This window comes from Oncorhynchus kisutch, linkage group LG13 (genome assembly GCF_002021735.2).
Source record: "Oncorhynchus kisutch isolate 150728-3 linkage group LG13, Okis_V2, whole genome shotgun sequence".
Classification (NCBI taxonomy): Eukaryota; Metazoa; Chordata; class Actinopteri; order Salmoniformes; family Salmonidae; genus Oncorhynchus; species Oncorhynchus kisutch.
In genome coordinates, this window is record NC_034186.2 from 34,315,237 (window position 1) to 34,332,289 (window position 17,053).

The 17,053-nt window shown below is 43.0% G+C and overlaps 1 protein-coding gene across 4 annotated transcripts; it reads right to left on the reverse strand.

The window, feature by feature from the left end:
• Nucleotides 1–236: 236 nt before the first annotated feature.
• plin3 (perilipin 3) lies at nucleotides 237–10,532 on the reverse strand. Of its 4 annotated transcripts, none has more exons than XM_020498989.2 (8): nucleotides 10,378–10,532; nucleotides 4,308–4,407; nucleotides 3,817–4,012; nucleotides 3,634–3,713; nucleotides 3,219–3,495; nucleotides 1,559–1,905; nucleotides 1,225–1,443; nucleotides 237–1,043 (listed from the first exon to the last, which is right to left on the reverse strand). In XM_020498989.2, the coding sequence occupies exons 2-8, from the start codon at nucleotides 4,371–4,373 to the stop codon at nucleotides 903–905; spliced, it is 1,326 nt and encodes a 441-aa protein (XP_020354578.1). In that variant the 5' UTR covers nucleotides 4,374–4,407; nucleotides 10,378–10,532; the 3' UTR covers nucleotides 237–902. The 4 variants fall into 4 exon arrangements, with proteins under 4 accessions (XP_020354578.1, XP_031641931.1, XP_020354577.1 ...); XM_031786071.1 differs by having other exon boundaries at nucleotides 10,310–10,532; XM_020498988.2 differs by lacking the exon at nucleotides 10,378–10,532 and adding an exon at nucleotides 9,621–9,758.
• Between the last annotated feature and the right edge of the window lie 6,521 nt (nucleotides 10,533–17,053).

The window sequence follows — 17,053 nt, forward strand, 5'->3', positions numbered from 1 at the left end:
GCTTGTTAATGAGTCTTGTGACATTAAACATTGGTGTCAATATCAGCAATGACAACAGGGTTATAATAAGTTACAGGTTCTTGGAAACATGTTTGAGTTATAGGAATAACGAAAAATGACAGCAAAGTACAACATAATTCATTCTAAATATTCACTAGGCAGTATGAACTATAATGAGTTAAAGATGCAGGTAAATTAAATCCTGTATAACTAAAATAATGGAATGGAAGCCCAGGACCAGAGCCAAAATTACTTTATTTAGCCTACTGTATCAGTACTCAAAAACAACAGCAAGACCCTGCTGGAGCTTACACATACAGCAGAGAGGACATACAAATGTCACACACCAATTTGTACATTTCAGAGGAATAAAGATCAGTTGCATGTGAGGTTTATACGGCATTTCATACAGTTACAGAAACAAAATTACTGTTTGTTTTTAATAGTTTCTCAACATTCACAGATTGGAGTGTGATCTAGACGCCAAATATGGCAGTTTTATGTTGTAGATTCCCCTTATAACACAGTATTGTGATTTCCATATGTTACCATCAGGGCATCAGGTAGCTTAGTGCTTAGAGCATTGGGCCAGTAACCAAAAGGTTGCTAGATCGAATCCCTGAGCTGACAAGGTAAAAAAATTATAATAATCTGTAGTTCTGCCCCTGAACAAGGCAGTTAACCCACTGTTCCGAGGCTGTCATTATAAATAAGAAATTGTTCTTAACCGACTTGCCTAGTTAAATAAAGTAATAAAAAAAAAAATCTGTATAGCTTATGGATGTGGGCAGTAAGTTCTTAGAAAGCACATTTACTGCACTGTACAAAAAATGCAGGCATGCCAGGCCTCGGAGATGCCTTTTTGGAGTAATCTACTCCAACCTCTCGGTCCTCCTCTAAATCTAGTTCTGGGGGGCCCCCTTATTCGCAGCCCACCCGCCCTCCCCCTTCTCTGTGATCTGGGGTGCAAAGGGTCCCACCAGCCAGTTGAGAGGAGTGTTATTGAGCAGATACTCTACGACACCATCCAGAGACTGTCGCACCTGTGAACATTTAAAATGTGTCAATCAACACAAATAACAGATAATTATGAATCACTCTGAGGTGATGTACATACAATGCGTTTGTTGAAATATTGAAACTGAATAAATAATGAGAAACCAGCAGCTGGTGTATTCATAATGAATGCACACAGGAGAAATGGAGCAACAAAGTTTTGTATACCTGTGTTAGATGGTGACGGGTCTGCTCCAGGAGGGGGGGTGTGAGGGTGCTAGTGTTGCCCAGGGAGGAGTGCAGTTCTTCAGCCGCTTTCCGTGCGTTTGCCAGCTGGTCCTGGACAGCACCGGGTAAGCCCTGGGCGCTGGACACCACCCCAGAGCATGCAGACCGCAACTGGTCACTGAGACCACGCACCATCGAGAGGGTTCGCCACTCCAACTGCTACACAAACATAGGCATTTACAGGTATCTGTGGAAACTATAAGTGTTTATAAAGTTCAAGTACATTCATTCACATGGCTACTTGGACAGAAAATACTAACTCAGGACTCCCTACCTCAGTCTGGTCTTTGGGACCATCCACCTCCCCCATCTCTACCCCTCCATCTTTAGGTTGTTTCTCCTGCCACTCCTTCCAGCGCTGCAGCAGCTGCTCCGGTGCCCCTCCCAGCTGGTGGTTGGCAGTGGCCAGGGTGGAGCGGGCTTTCTCCAGCAGGTCCAGGGTGCTGGTGATCTGTGCCAAAGTTGCGTATGTGGCATCTCTGGCGTGCCGGGCTCTCACCAGGGACTGCTCCAGGGCCCGCTCCTGCACCTTGGAGGACAGCTTGCCCAGACGGACAAAGTAGCTAGAGCTCACCACTGGTGCAGTATTCACCTCACCTGTTGCAGGCTCCGCCAAAGCAGCTGTATGCAGAAAAAAGAACGATCATCTATAAAGGATAATTCACGGTCTGAGATCAGAGCTATTGATTTTAGTGTCGCCTTGTCTACATATACAGTTGAAGTCAGAAGTTTACATACACCTTAGACAAATGCGTTTAAACTCAGTTTTTCACAATTCCTGACATTTAATCCTAGTAAAGATTCCCTGTCTTAGGTCAGTTAGGATCACCACTTTATTTCAAGAATGTGAAATGTCAGAATAACAGTAGAGATTTATTTCAGCTTTTATTTCTTTCATCACATTCCCAGTGGGTCAGAAGTATACATACACTCAATTAGTATTTGGTAACGTTGCCTTTAAATTGTTTAACCTGGGTCAAACAGTTTTGGTTAGCCTTCCACAAGCTTCCCACAATAAGTTGGGTGAATTTTGGCCCATTCCTCCTGACAGAGCAGATGTAACTGAGTCAGGTTTGTAGGCCTCCTTGCTCACACTTGTTCATTTCTGCCCACATAATTTCTATAGGATTGAAGTCAGAGCTTTATGATGGCCACTCCAATACCTTGACTTTGTTGTTCTTTAGCCATTTTACCAGAACTTTAGAAGTATGCTTGGGGTCATTGTCCATTTGGAAGACCCATTTCGGACCAAGCTTTAACTTCCTGACTGATGTCTTGATGTTGCTTCAATATATCCACATCATTTTCCTTCCTCAACATGCCATCTATTTTGTGAAGTGCACCAGTCCTTCCTGCAGCAAAGCACCCCCACACCATGATGCTGCCACCCCATGCTTCACAGTTGGGATGGTGTTCTTCTGCTTGCAAGTCTCCCCCTTTTTCCTCCAAACATAACATGGCCAAACAATTCCAGTTTTGTTTCATCAGACCAGAGGACATTTCTCCAAAAAGTACAATCTAGCCTATCAGAAGCTTCTAAAGCCATGACATAATTTTCCAAGCTGTTTAAAGGCACAGTCAACTTAGTGTATGTCAACTTCTGACCCACTGGAATTGTGATACAGTGAATTATAAGTGAAATAATCTGTCTAAAACAATTGTTGGAAACATTACTCGTGTCATGCACAAAATAGATGTCCTAACAGACTTGCCAGAACTATAGTTTGTTAACAAATTTGTGGAGTGGTTGAAAAAGGAGTTAATGACTCCAACCTAATTTTATGTAAACTTCCAACTGTGCATAGCTACACATAAATTAACCATCTTGCAGCTCTAGATCTGACTCAGCAGCACCCACACCAGGGATGGGTTCAATTCCATTTAAGTACAGTCCATTCAGAGGTTATTCGTTTTATTTTCTCATTCATACTGACCAAGCTCTCTGTCGCTGAGAGGCAGGTTATGGTCCACCCAGTTCTCAGAATGGCTGAGGGCCAGGCCCACCCCACTGCTGACCATCTGGCCCACACCGGTCACCATGAATGAGCTTAACAATCCACTGGCTGCTGCTTGGGTCATCTCCACACCCCCAAACACTGCCGACATTACAGCCCCAGTCATGGTTTCCTTGGCCCCGGTTACAGCCCCAGTCATGGCCTCCTTTGTCCCACTCACAGACTGGTACATTATGCCTATTGTATCTGAAACTAGCTGAGGGAGAAACAATTAAAAAGCTGTTATGAATATACAAGGTATTACATCAAGTAAAGTGTTTTCTTGGGGACTTTAGTTGAATTGGATGCACGAGGCAGTATTGTTGACTAGTCAACACTAGATTTGGAGACTCACCTTATCAGCTGGCTGCTGGAGGATTTGCAGTTTTTCCACCTTGTCCAGTCCCATCATAGCATAATGATTCACCACAGAAACTGCAACAAATCATTCATTAACTCAGAACAAAAACGTTATCCACTAAAATAAATATAGTTTTTTTGTGATGTCCCTCTGTGGTCACTACGCAGTAGAACGCACTCTGTGGCTCCAGTCTGTCCAGGAGTGGCTTGGAGCCGGTTGTGGCGGCTGCCCCAAGAGTGCGCACCCCGCTCTCGGCAGCCTCCATGACCCCCTTCAGCAGGGGCACGCTGTCCTTAGTGCTGCTGTAGGCGTTGGACACTACACCACACGCAGAGCTCACCAGGGGGATGCTGCCCACGCGGGACACAACACTCTGGAAACAAAACACAATGGTTATTATTTAGCCTGAGTTACTAGAGGAGAAACAGCCTTTGTGTTGCCAATTTCAGCAATTGCATGTTGCATATTTTGTTTGATTTGTACTGATCACTCAATCTGCACCTGGAGTTTTGTGTACATGCACATATTATCCTTGAGTGCTTGCATATTTCCAATTTATCCACTTGAGTGAAATACTGAATGCTGGTTTCAATGTTATTTGTGTATCAGACCCTTCATCAGAGCTGTGTTGTCGGGTAAACTAATGTCGTAGTGATGGTGCTCCTAACCTGCTGGTCTCCATTAGTTGGCTGGGCTGTGGCTGTACTGGGCTCAGTCTTCCCGCTGTCGGCCATTGTGCAGGATGCGTTTAAGGATATCTCTAAATTTCTGACATGAAAAAGAGGAGATTCACCTCAAATTACATGGCTTATGAGACAACTTTTACTTGCTTCATAAGACAGATATTCATTATGCAGCTGAACAGCAGTGAGGGGATTTATTGCACTGTCCCTCCATCTATCCATTTGTAGACAACCCAGACACGTCTGCTTCATTTGTCAAGCAACAGGATACAGCCAGGATGGAATTGGATAGGGCTGAATTATAGAATGATTCACGTCACTGGACAGAAGAAGGACTGAACAATGACGCCCTGTCCCATCTGGACAAGAGGCATACCTATGTAAGAATGCTGTTCATTGACTATAGCTCATCATCAAGCTCGAGGCCCTGGGTCTGAACCCCACCCTGTGCAACTGGGTCCTGGACTTCACCACCTGGTCGCCCCCAGGTGGTGAAGGTAGGAAACAACATCTCTTCACTGATCCTCAACACTGGGGCCCATGACCACGTGGCCAAGCACGCCTCCAACTCAATCATCAAGTTTGCAGACGACACAACAGTAGTAGGCTTGATTACCAACAACGATGAGACAGCCTAAAGGGAGGAGGTGAGGGCTCTGGGAGTGTGGTTCCAGAAAATAACCTCTCACTCAACGTCAACAAAACTAAGGAGATGATCAGGGACTTCAGGAAACAGCACAGGGAGCACCCTATCCACATTGATGGAACCGTAGTGGAAAAGGTGGAAAGCTTCAAGTTCCTTGGCGTACACATCACTGACAAACTGAAATGGTCCACCCACACATATAGTGTGGCGAAATAAATTTGGCTTAACACCTAAAACCCTCAAACTTTACCAGATGCACAATTGAGAGCATCCTGTCGGGCTGTATCACCACCTGGTATGGCAACTGCACCGCCCACAACCACTAAGCTCTCCAATGGGTGGTGCGGTCTGCCCAACGCATTACCGGGGGCAAACTTCCCACCATCCTGGACACCTACAGCACCTGATGCCATAGGAAGGCCCCAAAAAATATAGCCAAAATATATCATTATGATGGAGGCAGATACAATAATTGCTAATATTACAAACAGTAGCACTAGGAGCTCCTCCACTACACATTTGTCTGGGCCCTGGCTCTGTTTCACTGCAGACCAAATTTACTCATGCAGGCCATCAATTTGATGTTTGTCTTTATAATAATGTGGCATTTTGATCATGTGATTTTTCAGTACCTTAAACTAAATGCTTGGCAAAATTGTATTTTATTATGAAGATTCTGAAAAATGTTGGCAAAAATGTTAATTGGATGACATCACAATTGAACATTTAAATCCTGTAGAACTTAATGTCATGGTAATTCTGAATGTGATCATTATTCAAATGTAAAATTGGATGACATAACAATTGAATGTTTGGGCCAAGAATGTGCTGATTGTTTGATTCTGAACTCAGTTTTGGTGGTAACAAATTTGAAACCACATGAAACCAAACTTGCTGGTACACACATTACAGATTTTCAAACATTTGTTATATATATATATATATATATATTCAGGGAGATGATCAGTCTGTACCATTGATGGGACAGGGAGATCTTCCAGCAAGACCATCTACTTTCATCCATAATGCTAAGAACATTTTATTCCTCCGGAGGGCAGGGCCATTGTTCATTTTTGTGTACTGCTCAATATTCCATGTAAAAAAAAATTGTATGGTGATGCTGTTGCTTTGTCTAGTCTTAGGATTGTGGAATGGCAGAAGTCATTGATGTGTCATTGAGACGTAATTGGTATACAATAACCACGTTTCCATCCATAGTTTTTATGCGAGTAAAGTCATACTGTAAAAAACTGCTATGATGGAAACTGGAAGTTTCGGTACAATTTTATAAATGCTGACAGATAATTAGTTTGACGTGTTGGCATCTTTTGTGTAAGTAAAATGTATTATGCGAGGAATGGCAGTGGAAACGCCTTTATGCACAAATATTGATACACTACATAACCAAAAGTATGTGGACACCTGCTCGTCGAACATCTCATTCCAAAATCACAGGCATTAATATGGAGTTGGTCCCCCCTATGCTGCTATAACAGCCTCTACTCTTCTGGGAAGGCTTTCCACTAGATGTTGGAACATTGCTGCAGGGACAAGCGCATTAGTGAGGTTGGCCAGTGATGTTGGGCAAATAGGCCTAGCTCGCAGTTGGCGACAACTAATCCCAAAGTTGTTAGATGGGGTTGAGGTCAGGGTTCAGTGCAGGCCAGTCAAGTTCTTCCAAACTGATCTCAACAAACTATTTCTGTATGTACCTGGTTGTGCATGGGGCATTGTCATGCTGAAACAGGAAAGGGCCTTCCCCAAACTGTTGCCACAAAGTTGGAAGCACAGAATGATCTAGAATGTCATTGTATGCTGTAGCGTTCCGACTTCCATTCACTGGACCTAAAGGGCCTAGCCCGAAACATGGAAAACCGCTCCAAACCATTATTCCTCCTACACCAAACTTTACAGTTGGCACTAGGCATTTGGGAAGGTAGCTTTGTCCGTCGGACTGCCAGATGGTGAAGCATGATTCATCACCCCAGAGAACTCGTTTCCACTGCCCCAGAGTCCAATGCGACCTTTACACCACTCCAGCCGACACTTGGCATTGCGCATGGTGATCTTAGGCTTATGTGCAGCTGCTCAGCCATGGAAAACCATTTCATGAAGCTCCCAACGAACAGTTCTGGTGCCGATGTTGCTTCCAGAGGCAGTTTGGAACTCTGTAGTGAGTGTTGCAACTAAGAACAGACAACAGCTACAGCACTCAGCGGTCCCGGTCTGTGAGTGTGGCCTACCACTTTGCGGCTGAGCTATTTATGCTCCTAGACGTTTCCACTTCACAGTAACATCACTTACAGTTGACCGGGGCAGCTCTAGCAGGGCAGAAATTTGACTAACTGACTTGTTGGAAAGGTGTCATCCTATGACAGTGCCACGTTGAAAGTCACAGTTCTTCAGTAAAGCCATTCTACTGCCAATGTTTGTCTATGAAGATTGCATGGCTGTGTGCTTGATTTTTAACACGTATCAGCAACGGTGTTGCTAAAATTGCCAAATCCACTAATTTGAACGGTTGTCCACATACTTTTGTATACATAGTGTATAATAACATCATATCGCAGTAAACTTGGAGTTACGTGATGATATGGGGGGTGGTTCTTCTACTGCAACTCGGGAAACCACGCAGTTTGAGGCTACAGATTAAATTATGACTTCACAAAGTGGTGAAAGTGCACAGTAATCTTGATGCTCCTGTACAATAAATATCGAGGGTCTTATTCTGGTGACATGATTATTGATGCTTGACTGCCGTTTGACAAATATTCTCACTCTTTATAATCTCATGTAGACTAGCCTACCTGCTGTATCTGCAAGCTGTTGGCTAGAGAGCACGTGCCAAGACCAGAGTATGCACAACAGTTAACAGCATTTTTTGTGAGAAATCTATCAGTAAAGTTAAAAATGCAATGGAAACACATTGAACTTTAGATATTTGTTCGGTACATGAAAACTTAAGTGAAAAGTATATTTTGTGTGCACTACATTCACAAGCTGATTTTTATCCGCAACAAATCCATTTGGTGGAAATATCACCAATGGACAGTTGAAAAACGTATTCTAATGTCACCAAAATCTTAGATCTTCAAAGCAATTTGAAATCCCTACTGTCTAGATGTGTTTTTTATTTTATAGCAACAGCAATATGGATGTGTCATTTTCAGGTCAAACCAATACTGTGGCAGCAACTAGCCCTGTGGCTCTGGCCCTGTTCACCAGGCCTCACTGGTGGATGCCCTAACCTACGTGGGACAGGCAAACTGCCCCCCACCTCAGAGCAGGCCCCAAAGGTAAAGGAGACCCATCCAGACACCCATATTCGATATGTGGTCATCATGAAGGATCTTCCACATGCCTCCTCTCTCTCATCAGTCGTCTGAGCTCTCTAAAGGGTCTGAAGGTCCAGCCGGATGAGCCTCTGACACTGACCTACCTGGGAACCGTAAACCTCCCTCAGGCTCCTGACCAGGCCTCACCTCCACAGCAGCCCAAAAACAGCCCTCTGCTGAGCCCACTCAAGGCCGTTTCTGACGTAGGGGAAGGAAGCAGTTGGACATCCCCAGCTCATGACCTCAGCAGGCCCCTCTCCTGGTCCATGGCAGGCCCCTTCATTCAGTCACCCAGGGTGCTATAGCCAGGAGGAGTACTGGCAGAGGTGCATGCAATACTACCAGCAGCTGTCTGGCCAGAGGAGGTGGAAACAGATACGCTACTACATGGACATGAGCAGAGCTCTCCACTAGGAAGTTCTACATGTGCATACTGATGCAGCTGCCTGTAATTGGCCATGCTGAGGATAGTGTAGCGGAGCCTTCTACCAGCAATTAGCATGGTAACACCACTTTAAATAATAAACTCGACATGGATGGTGGGGTATGCAAAAATGCATACACCACCAAATGAGTCAACCTTGAACACCTTTGTGTCTTGTATGTTTTTCCATTCAGGTAAAAAAAAAATACATATGTACAAATTCTGAACACTTCTACAAGGGACAGGTATGTATGGGAGGTTTAGTTCAAATCAAAAGGAATTCTATCAAAAAGTGATTGAATTCAAATGGATTTACCCCTCTGTGGATTTACCCCTGAAGCCGGTAGAGCAGGCCTAGATGGCAGTAGGTTGGTATGCAAGCAATGACTGACTGTATGAAGACAGACTTGGGTCACAGCCATATAAATGAATGGTCCCAGCAGCCTACAACGTTCCAATTCCAGTCAAATAATTTACAGTTGACAGGTGAAAGTGTGAAAAATACTACTTCACAAAGAAGCAAATAAGAGGTCTGAGTGCCCAAATGACAATTTGAAAATAAGCCATCGTTAAAAGTGGTTTGAAAAATTGGGCCATAGTTCTGCTGAACTTTACCCCACAAAAGGGATTTTCCCAGTACCGTAAAATGAATAGCTTCTCTGGTAGAGAACGTGAGCAACCAGTCTACAGTAGTTTGATTAACTTCTATCTAAATAGACATTAAAACAGGCACTTAAACATACATCTAGAATAACAGTAGCGTTTGTTAGCAAGCCTGGTCAAAGACGAAGCTAGAAGGTTACAAGTTGTTATTCTAATGTTACCGCATTATACAGCTCCGCATGCTTTTCCAAATATCATTTTCCAGACAGGTTGTCAATTTAGTCACTGACCTCGCTGATAATAAAAATTATATATTTGGCATGCTCCTGTCCTCCGTTGACTTGGCTGCGAAGTTTAACCCAGATAGCCGTGACCCGACCAAACCCTGACAGCACACTTGGCAAAACATGGGCAGAGCAAAGGCGGGGTTGTCAAATTGTTCCTGAAAGTTAACCAATCACTGTAAACTGAAACGAAACTAGCTATACGCAACAGTAGCCAATTAATGTAGTTAGGTTACATGAAACCATGTAGCCTAACAATTATGATATCAATAGTTGTGCCTGTATGATTATACATTTTGGAATATCCAGCGTTATCTATAATGTCTGTGGATTTCTATTTATGTTAGTGTTGTGTTCATGTCATAATTGATGATGAGACTGATTATTGGTATAGGCTAATACATTTAGATTATAAATAGATGGGGAACACAACCTCACATTGCATCATCAGGTGTTGAAAAATGTCACACAAACGTGAGTTTGACTGATTTCATAAAGCCGGTTAAAATCACAGAACATCTGTTGTGATTATTAGGCCTACCCTTCAATGCAATCAGGTGCCTCACATCTTCAATGAAATCTGGTTTAAGGGTCAATAAATGATTTAGACTTCGCAATATTTAATCATTTACATCTTGAAGACCCATAAACTGTTACCCTACAACGTTTACAAACGTTGCAGTTGTGATTCTTACCTCATTTCACGTTGGTATTTTGTTTTATGCAAAGTAGCTGTATATATAATTTATGTTTTATAGCCTACCTGCAATAAATACGAACATCGGCCAACCAAATATGTTACCCTATGTCTTGAAAGCCAATTGCCTATGGGGACGGTTTATTTCACGCCTGCTACATTTAGGTTAATGTTGACGCCTCATGAACAACTTTCAACCTGCACCAGTGACGGAAATCGCCATTGCAGGTGGGCTAAGTGCCTCGTTCAAATATTAGGCTGCACAAGGAAACTCGGACTTCCTGAATCGTTGAACGCGGCACGTGTACAACTACAAGCGGTTAGAAAATCGGAAATGTCCGACTTTCCTAGTTCTGACTATCATGTATTCTTAGTAATTAAGTAAGTAACTTAAGTATTTGTTTTTATGACCGTGTTTTTCTTTCTGCTTATATTTTGTATGTATATGTTGATGTGTGTATTTTTAGTATTGTATGTAATTCAGCACTCATCTGTAAAAAAAAAAGTTTTTAAAAGACAGTGATCTTTAAATGACTCCCTGATAAAATAAAGGTTAAAGAAAATCTAAATAAATACAATATATCTTGGAAAGTCTGACGTGGTAGACAACGTTTCGAATTTCTCACCTCTTCCCTGCCTAGAACCTAATCTAGTAGTTAAGGTGATATTTTGCTTCTGGGTTGCCGTGATTAAAATTCAAGCAAAGATTTGTATAACTAAACCAAGATAGACCACAGCATGTCGTTTCCAATGGGAACAAATGAGTCATAGTGGGCAGAACGTAAGGAGGTGGGCAGAGCCAAGCACGAAATAGCGAGAACCCATTTTTCCTGTTCTAGTAAACATTTGCATATTTCCGTTAGGGAACGCCTACTCTGAAATGCGCGTGTGCAATAACTCAATTCGCCTTTGCACTTCTAAACAACGCGATTTTTAAAAACTTTGTCAAGAGCCAAAGTCTAGTCTGTTCAAAACAGATTCTAGTTATGTGAACAGAAAACTGTATTGAGATCAAATATTTCATTGATGAGAAAAATGTCAGAATGTCGGCCAAAATCCATCTCCTTTCATCATTTTCCTACCAAATTTGGTAGTGAGTTGAAACGCCAAGCAGATGCTTCACATTTATACATCTGGTGAAATATCTGTGTCATTGTTCTATCTGTGACGCAAGTAATAATTACTACAGCAACAAGAGTGGCTTTGTACAGTATTTCTGTGTAATGCAGTGTAACTGCAATGGGTAACTACACCTGAAGAGGGCGTTCTTTACCCACAAAGAGAGGCCAATGTGCTGCAGCCTCACTCGCTGTATGTGGCTGAACCTCTGCAAGGTCTTTCAAGTCTGCTTGGCACCCATATTGAAGACGTGTTGAGAGGATCATTTTAAACAAATTATAACTACAAGTTTATTTTTGTATTTTAGAATAGAGAGTAAATCCACTATGAAGCCGATGAAAGAGAAGGGCATGTGGATGCATTTATAAATGCAAGTGTGAGGCTTACAGAAAATGTATGGGATACATATGTAGAATATCTCTATAAAATACATCTAGTGAGGATTGTCCATAGGTAGATAAAAAGGATATGATTCCCTGACATGTGGAGTTCATATGATATAAGCTCTTCCTATTGTTTTAAACGCTAGAACAATGTGTCTCTCTGTTTGACTGGCAGTGGAGTGTATCCATGGATGCCAAGGGAAGCCAGGCTTCCAATTTTTTTTTTAAGCTTTCGTCACTCTGTGTTTTCAGAATTTTCTTCAATTCGCAAGAGGCTTAATATAACTCACTTGAGAAAGTGTCTGAGCAAGAGAAACAGCACACCTCTGTTTCTGTGTTTGTAGGCCATCTATCTGATGCTGTCTGGTCATAAAGATTATGACATTGTTGCCACTTGTAGCATTGAATGCAAGGGAAGCCAGCAAGCATTTGGCCTCCCTTAATAAGAAAAAAATATATAAAATAATAGCCAATCAGAGTTGAGCTAAACTGAGCGAGCTCAACTGTGAATAGTCCTGGCTCACCAACAAAATGTGTCAAGGGAAACAACTGTGGGGTCTCGAGCTTGGAGGGCACTATGGTGTTAAATGCCGAGCTGTAGTCGATGAACAGCATTCTCACATAGGTATTCCTCTTGTCCAGATGGGTTAGGGCAGTGTGGTTGAGATTGCATCGTCTGTGGACCTATTGGGGCGGTAAGCAAATTGGAGTGGGTCTAGGGTGTCAGGTAGGGTGGAGGTGATATGGTCCTTGACTAGTCTCTCAAAGCACTTCATGATGACGGAAGGAGTGCTACGGGGCGGTAGTCATTTAGCTCAGTTACCTTAGCTTTCTTGGGAACAGGAACAATGGTGGCCCTCTTCAAGCATGTGGGAACAACAGACTGGGATAGGGATTGATTGAATATGTCCGTAAACACACCAGCCAGCTGGTCTGCACATGCTCTGAGGGCGCGGCTGGGGATGCCGTCTGGGCCTGCAGCCTTGCGAGGGTTGACACGTTTAAATGCTTTCCTCACGTCGGCTGCAGTGAAGGAGAGTCTGCATGTTTTAGTTGCGGGCCGTGTCAGTGGCACTGTATTGTCCTCAAAGCGGGCAAAAAGGTTATTTAGTCTGCCTGGGAGCAAGACATCCTGGTCTGTGACGGGGCTGGTTTTCTTTTTGTAATCTGTGATTGACTGTAGACCCTGCCACATACCTCTTGTGTCTGAGCCGATGAATTGAGATTCTACTTTGTCTCTATACTGACGCTTAGCTTGTTTGATTGCCTTGCGGAGGGAATAGTTACACTGTTTGTATTCGGTCATGTTTCCGGTCACCTTGCCCTGATTAAAAGCAGTGGTTCGCGCTTTCAGTTTCACGCGAATGCTGCCATCAATCCACGGTTTCTGGTTTGGGAATGTTTTAATCGTTGCTATGGGAACGACATCTTCAACGCATGTTCTAATGAACTCGCTCACCGAATCAGCGTATTCGTCAATGTTGTTGTCTGACGCAATACGAAACATATCCCAGTCCACGTGATGGAAGCAGTCTTGGAGTGTGGAATCAGATTGGTCGGACCAGTGTTGAACAGACCTCAGGGCGGGAGCTTCTTGTTTTAGTTTCTGTCTGTAGGCAGGGATCAACAAAATGGAGTCGTGGTCAGCTTTTCCGAAAGGAGAGCGGGGCAGGGCCTTATATGCGTCGCGGAAGTTGGAATAGCAATGATCCAAGGTTTTTCCAGCCCTGGTTACGCAATCGATATGCTGATAAAATTTAGGGAGTCTTGTTTTCAGATTAGCCTTGTTAAAATCCCCAGCTACAATGAATGCAGCCTCCGGATATATGGATTCCAGTTTGCAAAGAGTCAAATAAAGTTCGGTCAGAGCCATCGATGTGTCTGCTTGGGGGGGAATATATACGGCTGTGATTATAATCGAAGAGAATTCCCTTGGTAGATAATGCGGTCGACATTTGATTGTGAGGAATTCTAAATCAGGTGAACAGAAGGACTTGAGTTCCTGTATGTTGTTGTGGCCACACCACGTCACGTTAACCATGAAGCACACGCCCCCGCCCCTCTTCTTACCAGAAAGATGTTTGTTTCTGTCGGCGTGATGCGTGGAGAAACCAGCTGGCTGCACCGACTCCGATAGCGTCTCTCCAGTGAGCCATGTTTCCGTGAAGCAAAGAACGTTACAGTCTCTGATGTCCCTCTGGAATGCTACCCTTGCTCGGATTTCATCAACCTTGTTGTCAAGAGACTGGACATTGGCGAGGAGAATGCTAGGGAGTGGTGCACGATGTGCCCGTCCGGAAGACCGCTCCGTTTTCACCTTTTACGAAGTCGTTTTTTGGGGTCGCCGGCTGGGATCCATTCCGTTGTCCTGGGTGAAAGGCAGAACACAGGATCCGCTTCGCAAAAGTCATATTCTTGGTCATACTGATGGTGAGTTGACGCTGCTCTTATGTTCAGTAGTTCTTCTCGACTGTATGTAATGAAACCTAAGATGACCTGGGGTACCAATGTAAGAAATACACGTAAAAAAACTAAAAACGGACATAATTTGAGTCAATTGGAGGTGTACCTGTGGATGTATTTCAGGGCATACCTTCAAACGTAGTGCCTCTTTGCTTGGCATCATTGGAAAATCAAAAGAAATCAGCCAAGACCTCAGAAAAAAAATTGTAGACCTCCACAAGTCTGGTTCATCCTTGGGAGCAATTTCCAAACGCCTGAAGGTACCACGTTCATCTGTACAAACAATAGTAGGCAAGTATAAATACCATGGGACCATACAGCCGTCATACCGCTCAGGAAGGAGATGTGTTCTATGTCCTAGAGATGAACGTACTCTGGTGCAAAAATTGCAAATCAATCCCAGAACAACAGCAAAGGACCTTGTGAACATACTGGGGGAAACAGGTACAAAAGTATCTATATCCACAGTAAAACGAGTCGTATATTGACATAACTTGAAAGGCCGCTCAGCAAAAAAAGAATCCACTGCTCCAAAACCGCCATAAAAAAGCTAGACTACGGTTTGCAACTGCACATGGGGACAAAGATCATACCTTTTGGAGAAATGTCCTCTGGTCTGACGAAACAAAACTGGAACTGTTTAGCCATGATGACCATCGTTATGTTTGGAGGAAAAAGTGGGAGGCTTGCAAGCCAAAGAACACCATCCCAACCGTGAAGCATGGGGGTGGCAGCATCATGTTGTGGGGGTGCTTTGCTGCAGGAGGGACTGGTGCACTTCACAAAACCGATGGCATCATGAGGAGGGAAAATTGTGGCTATGTTGAATCAACATCTCAAGACCTCAGTCAGGAAGTTAAAGCTTGGTCGCAAATGGGTCTTCCAAATGGACAATGACCCCAAACATACTTCCAAAGTTGTGGCAAAATGGCTTATGGACAACAATGTCAAGGTATTGGAGTGGCCAGCGCAAAGCTGGTGGCCAGCACAAAGCTAGGATTAAATGTCAGGAATTGTGAAAAACTGAGATCAAATGCATTTGGCTAAGGTGTATGTAAACTTTCGACTGAAACTGTAGCTAGATGTAGAAGTCTAATGTTAACTAGCTAACATTGCCCATGAAAGGAAGTTAGGCTAGCGAGCAAGCAATTTAGCCAGGTAGCCTAGAACAACAAAAAATAAAAGTGTGTACTGTATGACAATCATAGACTGTTTCGTCAACATGATAGAGAGGAGGATCAAATTGGAATTTCTCTACAAGTAAGGTGAGTCAACATGTTTTTCTACTTGCACAAACACAAGCACACAAATCGGAACCACGGACAGCCACATCATATTTGAGAGCTGCCGAGTGGCGCAGTGGTCTAAGGCACTGCATCTCAGTGCTAGAAACGTCACTACAGACCCTGGTTCAATATATATTACAACTGTCTGTGATTAGGAGTCCCATAGGGCAGCACACAATTGGTCCAGTATCGTCCGGGTTTGGCCAGAGTAGGCGATTATTGTAATTAAGAATTTGTTCTTAACTGACTTGCCTAGTTAAATAAAGGTTAAATAAAAATATATATATCCATTTAGCTTACAATGATTGACTAAATTGTTTTTATCTTTTAGTTGTCACTGTTTGTCTAAGCATACAGTAGGTGATTTGATAATGTTGAAGTTGAAATGGTGCTGGTTTTTTTGCAACTTGTGGTAACTCGCCGTGGTTCTAAATCAATATTTGTTTGGTAGTCCGAAGATGTCAGAAACATGAACTTACTTGACCCTGCTGTAGGTCATGTAACTGTTTGTTACATTGCAATATGCTTTGTGGACTTCACTGGACAGAGGTTGCTCTCCGGTTTTGTGATGAAACAAATGTGTGGTTGAATTTATTCTGCCACTGTCTTCTCATTGTCTCGGCCTTAGGCCTATATATCACGGTTTCAATGCATATGAACTAACAGGTTTTAGAGCAAACAATGCAATTATCACAACACATAGATTGTAATATGTTTTTTTTCTGGCTTGGCTTCCCCAGTGATTTTACCCACGCACGGCTACTGGTGGCTGGTAATATGTTATCCCAGCATGCCAGGCACAATCATTTCCATTACCATTATTTGTTATGCAGGATTCCATTTCCACAAAAACTCCTCCATTTCATTAGGAGATTCTAATCACGATAAAATATGACCCATTATAATTTTCATTATCTGCCCTTTTATATTTTCACAGCTATTAGGCCAAAATGCAGAGAGAGATTACTTTAATATTGCTATCAGAGATGCTCTGAATGGCTTCAGCAGTTACATTTTGGTTCATGTTTGAAGTGAAATTAATTCTGTGGTTACATTTATAATCACCAACCCTTCTGAAAGTAAACATTCACACAGCATGCAGACATATTAAGGAATGAGAAATTAAACAAGTCTGGTAGCTGGAGAACAGTGGGGTGTCTGTGTTCCTACTCCTCTATCATATATTTTTCAGTTATTAGTTTGTGTGTTTTTGGAGAGTGTGGGGATTTAATGTTCCCCAGTGTCCCCCTACTTCCACCTCCTTCAATTTCCCCAGACGGGGGTTACCAGCATGTGCCCTGGAGGCCCATAGTGTCATCTGTTTCTGCTTAACTCTGACTCTGCTCCATTGGATCAATTGATTGTGGGCCAAATTGTTCTGGATATTGAGTAATTGAAGATTAGGAGATAACAAGAAAATGACTGATCCCTTAGGACAATTAGAACTTTCCCGGTGTCTGAGAACATACCATTCTAGATGAGCAGACTAAA

Excerpts from the sequence above, each read along its gene's own strand:
- plin3 (XM_020498985.2), bottom strand. The coding sequence starts at position 9,571 with ATGCGGAGCTGTATAATGCG. Across the intron at positions 4,013-4,307 it reads CAACTAATGGAGACCAGCAG|AGTGTTGTGTCCCGCGTGGG; the intron begins GTTAGGAGCACC and ends TTTTGTTTCCAG. Across the intron at positions 1,906-3,218 it reads TCTCAGCGACAGAGAGCTTG|CTGCTTTGGCGGAGCCTGCA; the intron begins GTCAGTATGAAT and ends TTCTGCATACAG.